The sequence below is a fragment of the Poecilia mexicana genome, unplaced genomic scaffold (assembly GCF_051168715.1).
Source record: "Poecilia mexicana isolate PSO_F unplaced genomic scaffold, ASM5116871v1 scaffold_17, whole genome shotgun sequence".
Lineage (NCBI taxonomy): Eukaryota > Metazoa > Chordata > Actinopteri > Cyprinodontiformes > Poeciliidae > Poecilia > Poecilia mexicana.
In genome coordinates, this window is record NW_028263386.1 from 15442634 (window position 1) to 15462764 (window position 20131).

The 20131-nt window shown below is 39.5% G+C and overlaps 1 protein-coding gene across 6 annotated transcripts; it reads left to right on the top strand.

The window, feature by feature from the left end:
* The first annotated feature begins 1052 nt into the window (after positions 1-1052).
* Positions 1053-19784, top strand: gigyf2 (GRB10 interacting GYF protein 2). 6 transcript variants are annotated; one of them, XM_088014642.1, is made up of 29 exons: positions 1053-1152; positions 2870-2921; positions 3099-3255; positions 3395-3490; positions 4182-4290; positions 5212-5317; positions 5429-5490; positions 5586-5618; positions 5741-5920; positions 6668-6879; positions 7010-7157; positions 7656-7907; positions 8005-8177; positions 8293-8449; positions 8549-8715; positions 9613-9707; positions 10089-10217; positions 10847-10977; positions 11066-11166; positions 12859-12999; positions 13086-13244; positions 13320-13565; positions 13651-13770; positions 15006-15251; positions 17016-17212; positions 17368-17519; positions 17629-17825; positions 18757-18898; positions 19009-19784. In XM_088014642.1, the coding sequence occupies exons 2-29, from the start codon at positions 2884-2886 to the stop codon at positions 19071-19073; spliced, it is 4011 nt and encodes a 1336-aa protein (XP_087870768.1). In that variant the 5' UTR covers positions 1053-1152; positions 2870-2883; the 3' UTR covers positions 19074-19784. The 6 variants fall into 6 exon arrangements, with proteins under 6 accessions (XP_087870768.1, XP_087870769.1, XP_087870772.1 ...); XM_088014643.1 differs by having other exon boundaries at positions 15006-15239; XM_088014646.1 differs by having other exon boundaries at positions 5741-5845.
* Positions 19785-20131: the final 347 nt, after the last annotated feature.

Here is a 20131-nt window from a genome sequence, read left to right on the forward strand (position 1 = left end):
CCAAGAAAATCGGAAAATTAGAACTCTCGACTGTGATAACTTGTGAAACACGTGACTTTTCTTGCTTGGAGCTTCACTTTATACTATCAGAAAAAAGAAAGCAAATTCACGTACCAAAATACGTGCTATTTTTACTCTATAAAGTAACCCTGTAATGAGATCCAACCGTCCAGCTGCTTCCGCCCCACCCGGGCCTGCTAACACCTGTCTTACACAATTTGCATCAATAGTAGGGGCTCTGCTGGTATAACCTGTAAGGTGAGTTACACGTCCAGAGAGCCCTATTTAACAAGCTATCACATGGGTGGTAAACTAATAATAAACTATAAGAAAGTGAAACTACCGGGAAATAATTAGCTTTAGTTTTTATTATAGAAGCACTAATAACACTTCTAATAGCTGGTAAATGGTGTACTCAAAGATTGCCTATACAATTCTGCTTCTGATCAGACATTACGTATTTCTTATTTTAAATAGTAATTTTATATGCTTAATTTAGATAACCACGTTTTTACTTTGTATTTTTTGTGCTTAAACTTTCATTGAACATTCAATTTTTTCCACATTGTGGGGAATTTATTGTTATATTTTTCATGCATTTTTGTTTGGTTTGTATACATATTTTTAGAAGTTAAAAAAATCAATCAAACATGTAAAATAAATAAATTGATCTATTATGGATGAGGGGAAAACTGGGGAAACACAATTGTGGTGAGTTAACACTGTAAAAAACAAACACAAACAAAAACTTAACAAGACACTAAAATACTATTAATCAAACCAAAAATAGAAATATGAAAATGAACATGTTTCAGATAAAATGTTAAATACTTGTATACAGAACACTAAAATTGGTAGGAATGCAAATTTTACAGCCAGACTTAGTAAATATTTTTTAGTTTTTAGTAAATAAATGGGTGTTTTTCTTACATTTACTATTATTATTATTATTATTATTATTATTATTATTTCTGAATGTGACACATTTGGGGAATAATCATTACCACTTTGTACTAGTCAGCAAATCTGTCCACTGCATACGGGTTTATGTGTATTGTCATGTGACCCAGACTCAGCCATCTTGTGGAAAACGAAGAGAGAGAGCCACTCAACAACACGCATACAAACCCTGAGCTGTCACAGCCACCAGAGGTAAGACAGCCAAAGTTTCATACACCAGCCAGGAATATTTATACATTTGACTTAAGTCCCATATGAAAGAGACATGTTCTTACGGCCGGGAGCTGGTTGGGGGTGCTATTTAAGCTACCATGTTGACTTGGCCTTGCAGCATCGAGATAGAGTGTGTTGGCGTTCGGGTTAGGTCGTCCTGGATCCGGTACAGCTTCACGAAGAAACACCGCTGTGGATCCAGGCTGCTCGGGAGGGCCGCGTGCAGCTATTAGCTAGTCAGTTAGCATGCTAGCTTCTACGGTTAAATATATAAATTAACTTCCAGTACAGTGGTGCTCGTGTGAAATATATTAAACACATACAAATAATATTGAAATAATTATCAACGTATAAATACCTGTGTATGACAAACGTATACTTTTCCACCCTTGGGCTAAAGAACCTTAAGCTAACGTGCTAACACAACTGGCTCTCGTGTTGGTTGGAAAAATACATTGAGGTAACAGCATGCAGCGAAAGAGTACTTTAACTTCATGTGCGCGGCTAAGTTACAATTTATATATTATTGTACGCTTGGTTCTTATAACAACGTGATTGACGTCAAATAAAGTTTTCTGTTGAATTGTTGAACCTATAAACTTAACTTGCTTCTCCTGACATCGCAGTGAGGGTTATTTCTGTTAACCTTTTAAAGCAACTTTCAGTGTTCAAACCGAGCGTAGCCCTTTATGGTTAACTGCAATCTGATGTTAAGCAGCTGGATTGGTCGCAATGCCTGATATCAAATAACTTTCGCTTAGGGATTGAAGTTTATATCATAAACAGGAGCAATAAAATACAAATGTATCTTCTAATTCTCTGACGAACTTTGAGCTCTTCTCAAAAGTGTATTGCTCCAATCACTGAGTTGTCTTTTACCGATTTCAACAGTTTTTGTTTCAACTTTCGACCGTTTCAGTCATGGCATGCAAAGTCTGTTGAAACAATTTATGTAAACATTGCAAAATGAGCAAAACACATGTGTAACTTCCCATAGATGTTTCTAACTCATTTTGAGTTGGTCTATCAATTCTCTTTAAGTGGACAAATACACTAACTAACTTGTCCAGGATTTCATATGGCAGTAGTAAACATTTGTGCCTGCCATTTGAAGAAGCCTTTCATTGGAGTACTTTGCTGTCAAGCTGATGTAATATATATAACTATCGTCAGTTCATGATTCTTTTTTCAAGGAGTGAAAGCTTATTTGTTTAAGATGAGGGCACCTCTGTTATCAATTGCAGGTAGTGGACCTGCATGGGAGGCGTCCTAAAATAGCAGATTGAAGTCTTAAACTGTTTATGCTCTCTTGGGATGGGCCTTATGTCTTGAACGGCTAAAATTCACTAAAATCAGTAAGCTGGTATTTAAACTGTTATCCAACTTGTCCTAATCTTAATAAAGCTTTATCTGACTTTCATGAGTTCAGGAGGACTGTTTTTGGATGCAATAACTGTTAAGTTTATTTATAATGAGAAAAATATCATTGTAAATTCCCATTCTGATAACTATCAAAATATGGTTAATGGTTATTTCGAATTATTGTAACTGTTATATAAACAAGATTAAAATCACTGTTATTTCTAAAACTTTATCTTGCACCGTTGTCTACACATGAATACGTTTGATTCCCAATCTTTGTACTTGTTAGAAATAAATTGAAGATAATCTCTTCTTTTTCTTTGCATGTTTGAAGAACGTCAAGGAAAAATGGCCGAAACCCAGACACTTAACTTTGGACCTGAATGGTAATAAAACAGACATGAATGGTTGAGCATGATGACGGTCATAATTGTTTTTGTTCTGACATGAGTATTCTTTTTGATGCTCCTGCAACACACGTTCAGTCTTGCCCACTGCTTTCTCTTGTTTTTTTGTTGTTTTTTTGGACCATTTTGCCTAACAACGTTTTCTTTCTCTGCAAGGCTCCGTGCCCTGTCTGGAGGAGGGGGCGGCGGTGGCGGTGGAAGCAGCAATGCTGTTACTTCTCCCCCACTCTCACCTGCATTGCCAAAGTATAAACTTGCAGACTATCGTTACGGGAGAGAAGAAATGTTAGCACTTTATGTAAAGGACAACAAGGTGAGTATTTTTGCAGCATCTGTATCCGTCGTTCCATCAGTGTTGATTTACATAAAAACAAGTTAAATCCATGATGAGATGCATGTTTTCCTTAGTTTAGCATCTCTTAGAAACAAAAATGTATTTTCCTCTCTCCCAGATCCCTATAGACCTACATGATAAGGAGTTTCTACCCATATTGCAAGAAGAACCTTTGCCGCCTCTGGCACTCGTGTCTTTTACGGAGGAAGAACAGGTAGGAAAGCAATAAGAGGACTGACAAACAAACACACTCACAAAATTCTGACCAGTCACGAAATAGTTTTGCAAGAAGGTGGAGGGCGAAAAGTTTGGTTTGTGAGAAGAAGAGGTGGACGACATGAGGCAAAATTACACAATGCTCTCAGCATCATTTTAAGAAAGCAATTCAGGCTTGACCTACTTTAGGCCAGTTGATAATTGGGATGCTTCAATCATGTCGACTTCTAATAATAATCGATGACGTTACCTATAATAAACTTTACTTACTTGAGCTGTTTAAGTTTCTTAAAATGCTAAAAGTTGCATTTCCTTTTCCCCAAATTTATGTGTGTGCTGAGTTTTCCCCTGGATAGCTTTTCAGAATAGATGCATGTTTGACTTATCAACTATGTGGATCTGTGTGTGTTTTGCTTTTGGCATTGTAATTATGATGTAATTAGATTTGTACGTCTGTTCATATTTAACAAATGTTACACATTTGTGTAAAAACTATTGAGTGCAAAGCTTTTACATTTTTGTGATATGTGTTGGACATTAATGTCGATTGCAAAAAGATTTTTTTTTTGTGTGAGAAAAATGTATTATTTAGGTTCATTCATAAATTAGTCATAAAGGTATGAGCAAAGGATCAATCTGAAGAATTCACTGTTTGCTCCCATCTCCCCTCCCCCTCTTTATATCTGCAGAGAAATTTTTCTATGTCTGTAAACAGCGCAGCTGTACTCCGGCTGACAGGGCGAGGTGGTGGGCCCATAGCTGGGGCGCCAAGAGGCCGAAGTACATCTAGAGGTAGAGGTAGGAATTGAACCAAGAACATACGCTGTGGTGTCAAACCTCTGTGGAATAAGTGACTTCAAGAGCAGATGTAAGACACATATTTCATTTGCTGAGCCGCTGATCTTGTGGGGCTTCAGAGAGAAAACAACTGTAGTAGATGGTTAAGATTCCTTTTGGCAGCCCATCATTTTTCCCACACTTTGAAGCACGGGGTGTAGCAGTACCCAACTCTAGTTGTTGTGCTTACCCAGCATACCTAAACTTCAGCTGTTTGAGCTCGTCAATCCCTTGAAGGACTAAACTTCCTTTTAAACACGGTGATTTTTTAATTTTTTAATTTTTTTTTGCCACAGTTACAGGACTTAAAGCACTTTGTCTCTGTGGTTTTCGATTTGATAGCGAGGCAGCCTGTTGGTCTGTCTTAACATAACTTTAATAAATACACTGCTGACGATCAGTACTTAAGCACATGTGCTCTTGACCAATTACTAACAGTAAATTGACTTGTATAAACTAACAAGCACCACGTGTTCAGTTTTGCTCTGAAACCAAATGTGATTTTGAAGATGGAGTTTGTCACAAGCAGGAGTGGACTGGCCATCTGGTGTTTTTTTGTTTGTTTGTTTAGCTGTCAGGCTGCACTTTGGGACAGACATGGTCATTCTTACTTGATGGTTGTTTGTTGTTCAAAAAAAGGTGGTGGTGCAAAACCCACAAGAAAATGTTGGGGGTAGACCAACTTCATTCACTTGATAGTTCCCTCTTTTTACAGAGTTAAAGAGGTCCTAAGGATATATTCATGTGTTTTGGTAACATAAGCAGCTTAAAGTTGTTGTTAGGCAAAGCATCCGGAACTTCAGCCTCACTTTACGTGTACTACGTTCATTTCCCATTCATGATAAAATACTGTCTCCTACTTTCTGCACTTTTAACTTTTAGGGCGGGGAAGAGGTGACGGAGGGTTTTACCAAAGAAGTTTTGACGACGTGGAAGGTTTTGGTCGTGGAGGGAGGGAAATCCATCGCTCTCAAAGCTGGGAAGAAAGGTATTGGAACATGATTTTCTGGTGTCAAGTGTTTGTGGCAACATCAAGCATTGTTTTGACCAATACAAATGTGCAGTGAGATTTGTTTTTGACTGGTCTGCTCCTTTTTAGTGATGACTTTTTTTCCACCAGGGGAGATAGAAGATTTGAAAAGCCAGGTCGAAAAGACCCAGGTTGGTCTAACATTTTGTAGCTCAAATAATCAATGTGTGTGTATCTTGGCATACAAACTGCTTCACCAACTCGTTTTTCTCTTTGCACGTATCAGAAGCTGCTCCTGGACATTTTCAGATCAATCACAGTAAGTGCTCTTCACAGAAATTAAAGTTGTTCACTGGAAATTTGGGGGGAAATTACATGTTGCCTATTGTTTAGTTGTTTATATTATGATTCCTGTTTCATTTCTGCCTGGTCGTTTTACAGCCCGACTGGGCACCTATGAGGACGGAGGGACGGGTCTACCCAGGAAGCACGAGTTTACGCGTTCAGAGAGTGAGAACTGGCGTACTACTCGTGACGATCAGAACGGTGAGGATGATGAGGGGGGCTGGCGCCTGGCAGGTTCTCGTCGGGACAATGACCGGTGGTGTCTCCCGAGCCCAGGTGGGCCCTGCAGGAGCCACGTCACCTATACATTTATCTTAGATGAATCATCTTTGATAAATGCATTGGTGTGTTATGATTTTATGACCCTGGGCTTATCATTGGGTGAAAAGTACACTTTTGTCAAAGATTATAAACTTGCATGAAAACTGAGTTTTTGAATATCTTTTTGAAAGTGTAACTTTCAAAAGTGGAATAATATTCCACTACTAACATAAAATAAAAGTAACCAGCAGAGTTACTTTTCACTGTGAATGAGAACTGATAAGGATTTAGTTATACAGATTCAATAGGCATTCTCACTCCAGTTCTCTGATGATTCTCTAAGTGTCTCTCTTTAAGTTAGGAAAATAAACTCTTAAATTAAAATATGTGCCATTTTGTATTTGATTAGAAAAGCCTGCCTCAAAAAATAAAAAAAATAAGAATGAGCAGACAAATTTACACGTTTTCCTCGTCACAAAGGATTTTTTTAAGACTTAACCGTGAAAAACACTCTGAGATGTTATTTATTATTGTACTTTGCTGAAGAGATAGCTAAAAGTGAGCGAGAGCTTACCTCTGTTCCAGTTCTTGCCATGGAAAAATATCTGTAGTTATCACCAAGATTTGGTTGCCCTTACATTATCACAAAATGCTCACAGCATATGGACGAAACCCTCCAGTTTTATTAACTTTATTTTAGTTTAAACATATGATTGGTAGTTGTTTTTTTGTTTTATTTTGATTGCATTACATTTTTCCTAGATGGGCCTCGGTCTGCAGGGTGGCGGGAACATCCAGACCAACGTCGGCGCTTCCCATTTGACGCCAGAGAAGAGGAGCGCGGCTACAGGAGACCAAGGTCAGGCAGCGGCAGCCTGGAGGACGAGCGAGACAGCTTACCAGAGTGGTGTCTGGAGGACGCAGATGAAGAAGCTGGAACGTTTGATTCCTCAGGAGCTTTTCTTTCTCTAAAGGTAAGATGTGAAAAACAGTTAAATATTTACTTCCTGTCATTTCACATTTGAAAATAAATTATCAGCATTGAGATTTCTGGGATAATGCTGGTGTCAGCTTTTGTTTAAATATTCTCTCTTTTGCTATCAGAAAGCGTCAAAGGAACCAATCCCAGAAGAAGCAGAGCTCGACTTCAGACCTTTGGAAGAGTGTGACGAAGGTCTGGAGGAGGAAGATATTTTATCCAGGGAGACCAAAGAGACAGAGAAAGAAGCCAAAAGAGAACCTGATCGAAAAGGTCAGTAAAATAATCATCACTTTAGATTTAGTTTTGCTTTTACATAAACCGGTGCACCTAAATAGAAATAAGCAAGAAATTCATTTATTTTGAAATGAAGTCTGTCTTTAAAACAAAATTTATCTTCTGATGCTACAATTTGTTCTTATAAAAAAAAACATCTGTCATCTTTAAGGAGGGTCTGAATTGTTTTGATTTGAAAAACTTAAACCAGAAGTTTAAAGGGTGAGAGAACAAAAAGCTGCTCTTTTGAGCTGACTCAAGTCGACCCTCCCGGTGTTGTTAAAAAGCTTACAGAGCGTCTCTGTTGATGGAAGAAAAAATAAGCCAACTTCTCCACTTTGCCTCGTCTGCTCCGATATCTTTTATCTGAGCGAAACGAGAGCCTTTTTTCTGCCGCCGTTTGTCTTTTTGGGCCAAAACAAAAGTTAAAAATATCTGAAATGGAAAACGGATTCATTCATTTTTGTGAATTTGTGCTTCTTTTAATCGTTTCAGACTCGGCCAGAATGTCAGAAGACGGTCCGTCTCTTGGTCCAGCCGTGGCTTCAGCAGTCTCAGAGTCGCAGCCCCCTCCTCAGAATTTGTCTCCAAACCATCCCAGCAGAACCGACGAGACCGAACGACCAGCTGAGCGCCACCCGCCCCTGGAGCTCCCACCGGAGCCCTGCAAAGCACCGCTTCGTATTCCCATGTCTAGTAGCATCCTGGAGTCGCATGCCATGGCCCACATTTCCACCACCCTGCCCGGTGGGACTTTATTTCCTATCGAAAATAAGCTGTTTGGTTGCAAGACTTAGTAGGCCCCCTGCAACTGACACTTTCTGCTTATGTCTGTTTCATGCAGAGGTTTCTGCTCCGTCATCCACTGTACATCTACCACAGCAAAAACCCATTGAAATCCCTGTGGCAATAAACAATGCTTTACCCTACACATCAAATATAATAGCACCTATAAGCAGACTCACCACGGTGACGCATGACACTGATGAAGATGAGGGTCTGAAACACTTTGAACAAGTAAGTTTCCACAAATTCTGCTGGAAGTTGTCATCAAATACTGTTCTGAATAATGTCACACTACAGCTGTGTATATTTTTGGCTGAGTTAAAAATGATATATTATTCTTTTCTAGGAGGCAGAAAAGATGGTAGCATACCTCCAGGACAGCGGGGTGGATGATGACAGACTTGCAGCAAAGACTTCAGAGAAGCCTAAGCCTGCGGGCCTGCCACTTACCCACGAAGCCGCTCTCAAGTGGTTTTACAAAGATCCACAGGGGGAGATACAGGGTGAGAAGGCAGGGAGATCAATGTGCTGTACATCTCAACGTCACATTCTTTCTCGCAACATGTCTCATTTGGACCCCCGCCTCACTTTTACATCCTCAGGTCCGTTCAGCAATCACGAGATGTCTGACTGGTTTCAGGCTGGTTACTTCACCATGTCTCTGTTGGTCAAAAGAGGCTGCGATGAAGTGTTCCAACCTTTGGGAGAGATGATGAAGATTTGGGGGAGGGTGCCCTTTACTCCAGGCCCCGCACCGCCACCACTACAAGTAGGAACCCCTTCAAAATCCAAGTGACTCTCTAATGTTTTGCAACGTTTGGGAAGTGATAACTTGAAGCCTGAGTTACAGCACGCTGTTTTTCTCGAACAGTCAAGCTGAGAGGAAATTTTCATTACCAACTTGGGAGCCAAATATAGATTATTTGCTTGATTTCTCGTCAGGCATTATTAGCTGCTTTGTTCACAAATATTTGACCTTTTCATTCTGCCAGCTATTCTTAGCCACGATTGAATTGACTTGAAATGTTTTCTATCGTTTCTTACTAATGCTGATAAATACGAATGCTCTCTGCAGCTCCTCTGGATTTTATAAATGTTTACAAATGAAGGCTTGATAATATCTTGTAAACTAATATTTTATGCATCGCTGTCAGAGGCTGTTATGCTTCTTAGAACTCCAGAACGAACAATGGGTAGTTTCAACATAGAGCTTGTTGGGGAACAAGAGTTTCCAGGAACTTAATTATGCAGCTCTGTGGTGAGTCTAATTTGCTTGAAGGCTTTTCAGGTTTCGTTTTCTTTACTAGTACCAGACAGTGACCTGTAGATGGCATTAGAGTACACTCAATTTCCTAATATATTTTTATGAAGCAAAATTGTTTTGAATTGACTGTTGTCCCATGATGTTTTTAAAGGTATTTGGTTAACATTTTTTCTTAGCTTGAGAGTTTGAAATGTTTCCTGAACATGTAATATTGATGGTAGAAATTAAAACAATGTAGTTTAATCTTCACATAAGGCCTTTGCTTTGATCTCAATCCGAGCATGCAACATTTTAGGCTTTCTAAGGAACATGTTAGGATTGCAAATAAGTCATTTATTTGATTTATTTATTTATTTGACACTGCTGTGATCCGTTCTTATTTTATTCTTCTCTGTGTTCCAGGCTGATGGTGACCAGGAGAGGTTAAAGAGACAGCAGGAGCTCACTGCTCTCAACCTTTACCAGCTGCAGCAGCTGCAATATCAATACCTCCTCAGGTATGTTAGACTCTCTCTGCAAGCAAGCAAATTTGTTGTGTTATCTTTCTCTGTACAAACATCTGTATTTCATTTTAAACCATACAAACTATAGACCAGTGTGTGAAACAGAGAGGGTTCCCAGTTATTGAGTGGGTTAAGTGAATAGATTAACAATGAGCATAGTACCTGTTAGGCCTTGTCTTGCTGTAATTATAGGCACATGCTTGTCATGTCCCTCCTGCTTCCAAGCTCTCAACTACACAAGCCAAATGAAGCTTGTCTCTGGATTAGAACTTGCTCACCATAATGTAGTTGAATCCTTTACCATCACATGTTAAGTTATTCAGTTCCTGACTTTGTTTCCTCTTTCTCTTTGTCTCTTGTTTTGCTCCTGAACAGGCAACAGTATGCCCAGGCGTTGGCCCAGCAGAAAACTTTAGTGCTCAACTCAGCTCCTCTCCAACAGCAGCAGCAGCACCAACAGCAGATCAACATGCTTCTGCAGCAATACCAGGCTCTAAAGATAAGGTTGGGAGCAATTAGTTAAAAAAAAAACATTTTGGCAACACTTTGAAGGGGTGTAAAAAGTTGCATGAAAAGTGTCAACTTTGCATTATAAGTGTTATTTACCAAATTACACTTCATGACACCAGAAGATTCCATCATGTTTATGTCAGTCTTATGCAGACCCCTTCAAATAAAGTGCTACCAACATTTTCAATTCCCTTGCTCTAAGTCCATATTTAACTTATGTTCGTCTGTTTGATATCTGGAAAACATAACATTGCGATGGTGTTAAATATCTTATAATCTATAGTATAGATTATGTTTAACCTACATTTTTCTCCTCACTTTCTTTCTTTTTAATCATCACAACACCTTCACCGTTCTCCTGCGCTTTCTGATCTCACTCACTCAATAAGACTTATATCAAGTGTTTGTGTAAAGAATCGTTAATATATGTGCTCAAATGCAAAATTTTATTTAACACACAAACCCTGAAATACTGTAGTCTACTAAGTCTTGCAACCAAACAGCCGTCTGTAATTGCAATATTTCACACGTTGACATTAAGATAACAGTCGGGATTTACATGTCTGGCACAATTTTCAATAGTGGTGTATTAATTTCCTCTTTTGTTGTCTGTGTTTCTGTAGTGCTTCTGACAGTCTTCTACCTCCTGTTACCCGATCCCTGCCAGTCCCTGACTCGGGTTCGGTGTGGGAAATGCAGAATCCCTCTCCTCAGGCCTCCTGCACACCAAACCTTCAACAGGCTGCTACAAGCAGTGAGTTTCTGCTTTTGGCGTTTGGCTGCATTTGCTGTTGCAGAAACAAATCAGTTACACAGATAATTTTTTTATTACTTGCACACAGCATGGGAAGGCAGCAGTGTATGGGATTTGCCTATAGACTCAGTGGCACAAGCTCCAACTATTGAGCAGATGCAGCAGTTTGAGAAGGCAAGGTCTGCAAAGGTAAGCATCACCTCATCAGACTTTAGTTGTTCTTTCTGGCATTTAAAGATTCCTCAGTGTTAAATTTAGGCCAACATGGTTTTTCCCCAGATGTACTATTTTGGAATATGAAATAACACAAATGTACATTTCACAACTTCTTTACTCAATATATTCCAGATATTGTTTTCCTACACAAAGGCGTAGATAATTCTGCTGACTCTAAATAAGAGCTGCTAGCCGATGTTTGTCAGTGGCCCTGATTTGTCAAAACATGCTGCATTATTATTTTCTCTTATTTCGTTTGTAATCTGAGTGCGCGTTGCATCAAGAGGTCTCAGATCGTGGATACAGGTTTATGTTGAAGTGGACCTTTGGAGGTACAGACAGAATGGAGTCGTTTCAGAGTATTTGTTCACTCTTGAGCAAAATGACGTTAAGCAGTGAAATATTTCTTACATTATTACAGAGCTAGCTTAAATGTGCCTTAAGGAAAGCAAAGTTCTGCTATTACAGAATCTCAAATTTAACGGGAGACTTGGACAGAAAGTTGTCTGTTGTCTGCCTGCCTACTTATCAGAGATGACGGGATATTTAAAAGCAAAACTACTTTTACACTGTACAGCAGTGACTCGGCTCAAGGTTTCTCACAAAAATCGCTGATGTGTTTAAAATGATATACAATAGAAATCTGGACAGGAGCAAGGTTTCAGCTTATGTGTGTGCATGCTCACAAGAACAAGTGATTATTTGATCAAGCTGATTTTTTTTTTATTTTGCTAATATTAGGTGAATATTAAGTGTATTTCTCCTTACAGCTAGTCATTGTGAAGTAGTTATTTAGAAAGGGACAATGTATAAACATAAATGTCACCACAAGCCAAAATCTAGAAGCACTTTTTAAAGAAGGAAGCTCGTTGCTCCAAAACCATAACAATGCAGCTGCTTTCCATGCCGGGGTTTTCCGTGCCTTTTCGGTTCCTTTCATTGTACCATTGGTGTCCAATGAATTCACATATGGACCAATGGTGATCCAAGGGTCTCCCTTGGATCACCTGCACCAAGTCTTTGGTTTATCAGTCCTTTCAGGATATTGCAATGTTTTTTTTTTGTTTTTTTTTTCTGCAGCCTAAAATGGCTGATTTCGCAGCACCTGTTTTTCAAAAGGTTGCATCAAATTTCTTTTGAAGCTTTATTTTTGCCATAAATCTGGTCTTGCAAAAAAAGTTGAATTGCTGCACATAACCTTCCCAAAGAAGACAAGATTTGAAAGTGCAAAAGAAGACTTCAATATCGGTCATTCAAGTTATCATAGACTGTAGACACAATATAAACAAACCCTACAGAACATCTTTAGAATGTTAGGCAAAAAAGGGCAAATGTTACCATTTGGTATCACACATTTAACTCCCTGTCATGAAACAGGAAGTTAACTTAAAAGGGGGCTAAGAGGACTGGTAAAACAATTAATGGAATTGCAGAAAACGTTGGTCAGATTTGGAGAAAAGTTGTGATGGCATGGGAAATTTGAAAGTCTACACAAAATATGTGAATGTTTAGTTAATTTACTTTAAAAGTTGCGATTGCACCTTCCTAGAGGGATTGGTGTATGGCCAACAGAGAAGGTGTTGATCATCACCTTCGATATAATCTACTCAAATGTTTTAATGATCTTTGATCGTACCGATGTTTAACTTATGTTCAAATACGTAGTTGGAGCTGGAGAGACGGGAGGCAGACTTAAGAGCAAAACGGGAGGAAGAAGAAAGGAAACGTTTGGAAGAGGCTCTCAGGGCTCGACAGGAGGAGGAAAGGAAGCGGTTGGAAGAAGAGAAACTGGCTCGGCAAAAACAGGTGGCGCAATTTAACCGTCTATTCAAATTGAGAAAAGTCTAGGAGTAACTTTTTTTAATGGCTCTGACTTAATATTGGATCTTTAGGAAGAGGCGCTGAGGCTACAAAGAGAACAAGAGGAGGCACAACGCAGGCAAAAAGAAGAGGAGGAGAGGAAGGCGCAGGAGGAAGCTCTCCGAAGATTGGAGGAAAGACGGCGGGAAGAAGAGGAGAAAAAGAAACGGGAAGAGTTCCTTCGGAAACAGGTAAATAAATAAATTCTCAAAGCAGTGATTTCCATAAAAATGCTTCAATAAACGCAATTCTCTCTTCTTCATCAGGAAGAGGAGCGCAGAAAGCAAGAAGAACTGGAGGCGTTGAGAAGGCGCGAGGAGGAGAAGAGGCGAGCGGAGGAGGAGGCCGCCGCCACTGCTGCAGCTCTTGCACAGCAACAGGAGGAGCAAAAAAGAAGAGAGCAGGAGGCCCAAAGACAGCAGGAGCTGCAGAGACAGAGGCAGCAGCAACAAGAGGCCCTCAGAAGACTGCAGCAGCAGCAGCAACAGCAGCAGCAGCTCGCACAGATGAAGGTAAGGACTCATTGCCGACATTAGGTGTTAAAAACTGAACAAAATGGTCCCAAATGTTGAGAAAACTTTTTGTCCTGGTTTGCAGCTTCCATCATCTTCTAAGTGGGGACAGCAGTCAGCCAACCACAACCACACACAAAATGCCTTGTCACTGGCCGAGATCCAGAAACTAGAGGAGGAGCGAGAACGACAGGCATGCGAGGAGGTAAGACCCACGATGATGTTACACTCTACCTCCTTTTTTTTGTAATTCTCTACATTTTTAGCCTGAAATAAATATGTTACCTTTAGCTTACACTCTCAAAACAAACTGTTGTGTTTTTTGCTTCGTTTCTCCCAGTCAGAGAGATTACTGATAAACAGCTCAGTGTAATACAGGTAAAGAAAGGTGGAAGCGCATTGGATCAAAATATAAGTAATATATTCATGAGGAATGCCACACTATTGAGATTTGGGCTGATATTTGCATTGCTGCTATGTATAGTATTATAATCTTTTGAGACCATGAAAAAGGACCACCCAGCTGATATTGCTTATCTGCTTTAGTCAAACTCCCCACTTGTCTTCGCTGCGTCACTATTGCTGACTTATGACCAAACAAATATCTTCTTCCCTCAAATGGCACCAAAATGGAAATGAAACATTGGGTATTAATTTCAGTCATGGGACTGAAAATATGAGGCCTATTATGATGCGTCTCTCCGGCTACTGAGGGAAAAGATTATTTATAGTTCCATTTCAAGAAGACTTTGATAAAGTAATCCGTGGCACACTTGTGGTGTTTTACATATGAAACTCCATAAATGTAGTTTACTAATGACTTCACCACCCAAGCTCTTTTCCCTCTGAAACTTTTTATTCTGCTTTATGTGTCACCAAGTATCTCACCGGCACAGAGAACCAGAATGCATTGTACTTAAATAATTAGCTGACATTATTGTGGACCAGGTAGCTCCACATGTCATATGTGTTGCTCACATAAATATCACGGCAACAATTAATTTAGGATTTGTTTTTTGTGGAGCCATATTCAAAATTCAAAGTTTTCACTGTTGTCGGGCACAAAGTTCAAAGCACAGATTTAGAAAAGTCAGGAATTACCTAAAAATCTCTCAGAGCGATGCATCACTTTTGAAATTATGATATTGAAGTGTGATTAAACATTTATTGATCTGTAAAAAGCGAAAATTTAGGAAGACAGTCACTGATTGAGTTGGTAACAGTGGGGCGACTATCATTAGCAGGAAACGTGCCGACATGAGAGGCTGTGGTCACTGCTGCACAAAAAGCTGATCCCCAGGTTTACTTGAATCAGAAACTCGCTGTGATCATCTCAGTCTGTGGTAGCACAGCGACATCTCAATTTCTCGAGTAACAAATTAATTTCATGTGTGACCTATCCTTGCTGAAAACACTTTTGTTGTCTTCTCACCCTTACAGCAGCGACGTCAGCAGCAAGAGCTCCTGAAGCAGCAGCAACAGCAGGCGCTACAACAAGCCCAGCAGTCGCATGCCAAGCTCTCTGGTTGGGGCAATGTAGCCAAGCAACCCGTTATCACCAAGTCGTTGCTGGAGATTCAGAGGGAGGAGGCCCAGCAGATGAAGCAGCGGAAGGAGCAGCCACACCAACAACATCCCACCGTCACCCAGCAGACCCGAACTCAAAACAGAACCGTATGTAACACAGTAGGTTACACCAAGCTTCAGTTAGTGACGTCGTCAGTGCCTCTTTCTGTGCTGAAAGAAGTATTAAGTATTAAATTGATCTCTCCATGTATGTTTCAACACACTGACATTGCAGTCAAAGGTCTGTGATCATCAATCAATTTTGTTTAGATAATAATAGGGCTGTCATAATCAGAAAAATGTTATTATTTTGACCTAAGAGCCTCTTTCCAACAGAGGCTCTTAAGTCTCGCTTGTTGTTCGTCGCAAAACGAGCGATGAACAACAGCGAAAGAGAAGTTTTCTACAACCGCAGACGGCACCAAAAGTATTACATTTTTCAACTTTCTCATGTTGCATCATTAGTCCGTGTATGCACATCTACATGTAGAAGCTCAAAATTTCACATCCACGATTTGCACCGGTCGCTCGGCTGGATGAGGATAAGCGGCTGTTGCCTCAACGTATGAGGAAATGAATGGAGAGGAAGAAAATGACTTCATTTAAACCTACTTGAATATGAAAACCTTCAACAATGAGAACCTTCAGACATGCTTTGTCTGCAGACAAGGCATGAAACGTTTTTAGAAAATATGCATACAGTGAGTGGAGGTTTTTGGTTTAGGATGAGTCATTGCGCAGGGTGGCATCAAAAAGGGGCAAAGCACCTAGAAACTAGAACATGTACCTTATCTGTCAGTTGTACCCTGAACAAGTTTGCTGCTACTTGTATGCATGTGTAGTGAAGTTAGTTTTCTGCTGCTGAGTACTAGGAATCTACATCACCTGCTTTCTGCAGCCAAAAAAATCCATATAGTTTTTTGCATTTTAATTGGTTGGAATGCGACAAGAGGAGCTTGCACAACTGCGAGCACACTTGTATTTCAAGTTTACAAAGTTACTCATAGTGATTAATCACAGTCCCAAAGCGTGATTAATCTGACAAATATTTTTAATCGATTGATAGCGGTAGTTATTATTTCATGCTATTTGTCATGACTTCACTTGTTCAAGCTTTGAAGTAGCAGTTAATGGAAATTGGATTTCCCTGTAATTTTCTCCAGCAGATTAAAATCATCGGTGTTTGTTGCTTCACACTTGGTGCATGTCTCCATGTAGCAGTTTGTGGTGTTTGTCAGATGGAAAGAGCATGAAGGTTGTTTAAATATGAACATGGAGGTCATTATTTTTGCCAAATGATGCACAGAAATCCAAAGATAACTCATAACCTCACACCTCTGAAGTCAGACATTGTTATAGTTAGAATTGTGTTCGAGAGCCACTTCATGTATAGGTTTGTCTTCTGCAGCCAGGTGTTGAATGCAGGCAGATTTTATCATCCATTTCTCAAGATTAGAACTCTGAAGCTGTGCGCCTCAGATAAAGGTGTAAAAATAAAAAAGGTATGCTCCACATTTGAATGTTTTTTTTTTCTCTCAGCATATTGTGCACCAGGGTCAACCCAAGGGTTGAGTTTAAATGTAGGTTAGTCAGGTTTTAAGCTGAAAAATTCTCAGGATTTTTAGTGCAGCAAAATAGATTATTTGGCACTTACAGTATAGGATCCAACTTATTCAGACCTTTCTTTAAAATTTAAAGAAAAAATATGAAAATATTTCAAAGGTTTATTGCTGGTGACTTTGCACGTTTCTAAAAAAGAGTGGCTCTGGCAACCATCAACTCCTGCTCCTAGCCTCAGACAACTTTGTGAAAATATGACATGAAACGTGAGACTCATGTTGAAAAATCATTGTTGACCTTAAAGCACCATGTGTCTCCTCACAGACATCGCTGAGTAACTCGGTTTGGGGGTCTGTTAATACCAGCACCAACTGGGGCTCCGACTCCAGCAGCATCTGGGGCGACACCCACAACTCAAACATGGGCTTCTGGGATGAGGCCATAAAGGAGGCCGTCCAGCAGCCTCCCCCGACCAAAAAAGGCAACACCCAGAAGAACAACAAAGGCAACGCCAACCTCAGGTACTTGTTTAGGATGCCAAATTAAAACATTGTCTTAGTCAGAGCTCGTGGTGGGACAGCATGACTGATTATTTGAAAGATATGAGTAATACACACTTCTTACAGTGACAGTTAATATGACAGTAACCCGATGTTCTTTTGTCCTCTCCATTAAGTAACTCTTTGAGTGGGCGAGCCAGTAAGAAGGTTGACGAGGAGGAGAAGCTGCTGAAGTTGTTCCAGGGTGTCAGCAAGAGCCAGCAGGACACATTTATGCAGTGGTGTGAGCAAACCCTGCACTCGCTCAACACAGCCAACAATCTGGATGGTAAACCCCAATTTCTTTCTTTCAGGAAACGGCTCCAGCCACACCTTATGATGCACCTTGTCCTGGTGGCCTGAGTGACGTATAATTGTGCAATTTGTCTTCCTGCCAGTTCCAACGTTTGCATGCTTCCTGAAGGAATTGGATTCTCCTTATGAGGTGCATGACTACGTCAGGGCCTATTTGGGGGACACTCCTGAGTCCAAGGACTTTGCCAAGCAGTTCCTAGAACGTCGTGCCAAACAGAACGCTAATCAACAGAAACAGTTGCTGCCGAAGCAACAGCAAGCCAAGCAGCAGCAGCAGCAGGTAGAAAGGCCTAAACATTTATTTTCTTAATGATCCAATAACCCAAAAGTTTCATTTTGTCTTTTGGCTTCGAGTACCAGATGAATTGTCTTATAATCAGGTCAAAATCTGACGTAATCAGACGTCTTTGTCTGAGAATAGTTACTCATTCAGGGTGACACATTTCAAAGGACTAAAGCGGCTGTGTTCAGCTAAAATAAGCATTGCATGCAAATTTTTTATTTATTTATTTATTTATTTTGCAATGCATCATTATGAAAAAGCTAAATAAGTAATTCAGATTAATAGATTATTGTTTTTCAGTCCTGAACAGTTTTGTTGTTGTTTTTTTATTGTTTTAAAATCTGACTCCTACTAGATGTATTTTTTTTTTATTATTTTGGAAAAAGCAACAAACTAGTTAGCAAGAGGGAGAATTAATAGGAGGCATTTAAAGAACTGTCATACATCTTGATCCGTTTTTCTCACTTTAATATGAACTTTACGCATTTTTTTTCCAGTCTGGTTGAGTTGCAGCAGAACTGGAAAATGTTCTTTATCTTAAGGAGTCTCAACCTGAACATTTTTCAGACCCATATAGCTGATATTTTGTACATAGTGTTTCTCACATGTGGGAACGTCCAAATGACAGGAAACTGAAATATCAACTAAACCCAACATTTTAATATAAGCTTTGTTATGGAAAAAAATAATTTATCCAAACAAGATGGAAGATTTGAGCTCCAATACAGTCGTCCAGGTCAAAGTCCAAAGCTAATCAGAAAGAGTTGGCACATTTATTTAACATTATGTGTTGACAAGTGATTGTTTAGTGAGAGGTGGACATCTGACTGAATTAAGCAAAAGTTAAGGAGGTTGAATTTGTAATTTTAAGGCACCTGCAGGGTAATGATTGGGATCTCGTTAGTCTGATGTTCTGTTTCTGCTCAAGGACTCTGTGTGGGGTGGAATGGGATCTTCAGCCATCTACCAATCCAACCATACAAGTGGCCAGCAGCAACGATTTGAGACGGTCACCTCAGGGAAGAAGAAAAAGAAGCAGAAAATGGTCCGAGCAGACCCAAGCCTTTTAGGTGAGTTCAAACGTCCAGATATTAAATTAATAAAGCATCTCGGTTTTATTGCCATTTTGTGCTAAGTCTTCTATTTTTTTTTTTTTCTTCCTTTTTTTTCCAAATGTTAGGTTTTTCTGTGAATGCGTCATCTGAGAGGTTGAATATGGGGGAAATCGAAACCTTGGAGGACTGAAAAGGGACTGCAGCCGAGCAAATCCCAGTGACTGTATCCAGTTTGAACAGCAGCTGTTTTACCTAAACCCCCAGCCCTCCTGATTTTCAAAATGTTTTTTTGTTATTATTGTTTCCCATCAATCATTTTCTCCATTACAATTATTATTTTTTTTGTTTATTTGTTTTCCGCTGTCTTGCAAACTGACCTATAGCTGGAGCAAACTGGTGAATGAACCGTCTGCCAGGCCCATTCGGCACTCTTCAGAGTTGTTGATCTCTTTTGGCTTCAGTTTGATTTGGAAACGCTTCCCACAAAAACTCAGAGATGACAAATTTGGCCTCTATAGTATGTGGATTTTGTTTTAGGAGTGGATATTTGGGTTTCATAATATGTTAAAGGATAGAAAAAATACTTTTGTTTTATTTATTAAAAGCCCCACTTCACCCCCTCCCCCTACCCACTCTCTCCTCTTCCCTCATTTGTTCGGCTGGTTGTTCATGGATACTAACGGCGAAGTAGAGCCCAAGGATTCATGCCCACTTATGTCCTGTTTTAAGGACATGTTCAAAAGTTCCAACTAGTTATCTATTTCTTGTAAAATACTAGGCTGTTAAAAGAATAAACTTTCAATTCTGCATCTGTATTATAATATATGAGAAGGATCTGCTGGAGTCATACTTTTTTATTGCAGTATAGAATAATAAAACAGTCTTATGTTTGGACTGTTCACATCTGTGTCTGAACGATTCAGTGAAACCACAAAATGTGCATATCACCTCACTACAATACATGACTTTTATAAGGAAAATGGGAATAAATGTCTCACTACTGGTAATTATACACAGATAATGTTACAAGTTATTTCGGTCTCATTAAAAATAAGCATAATTCATTGCTCTCAACTTTAAAAATCTGTCTGAAGTTTTAAGTTCTCCTCGGTAGGGGGCCTAATTGCAAACCTCATGAAAGAAAAAAAATTATACATTTTATGGGTATATTAAAAATACTTAATAAATCATTAGTTATTAAAACGAATGTCATTAAGCAGGAAAACATCAAGTAGCACCTGGAGGAAA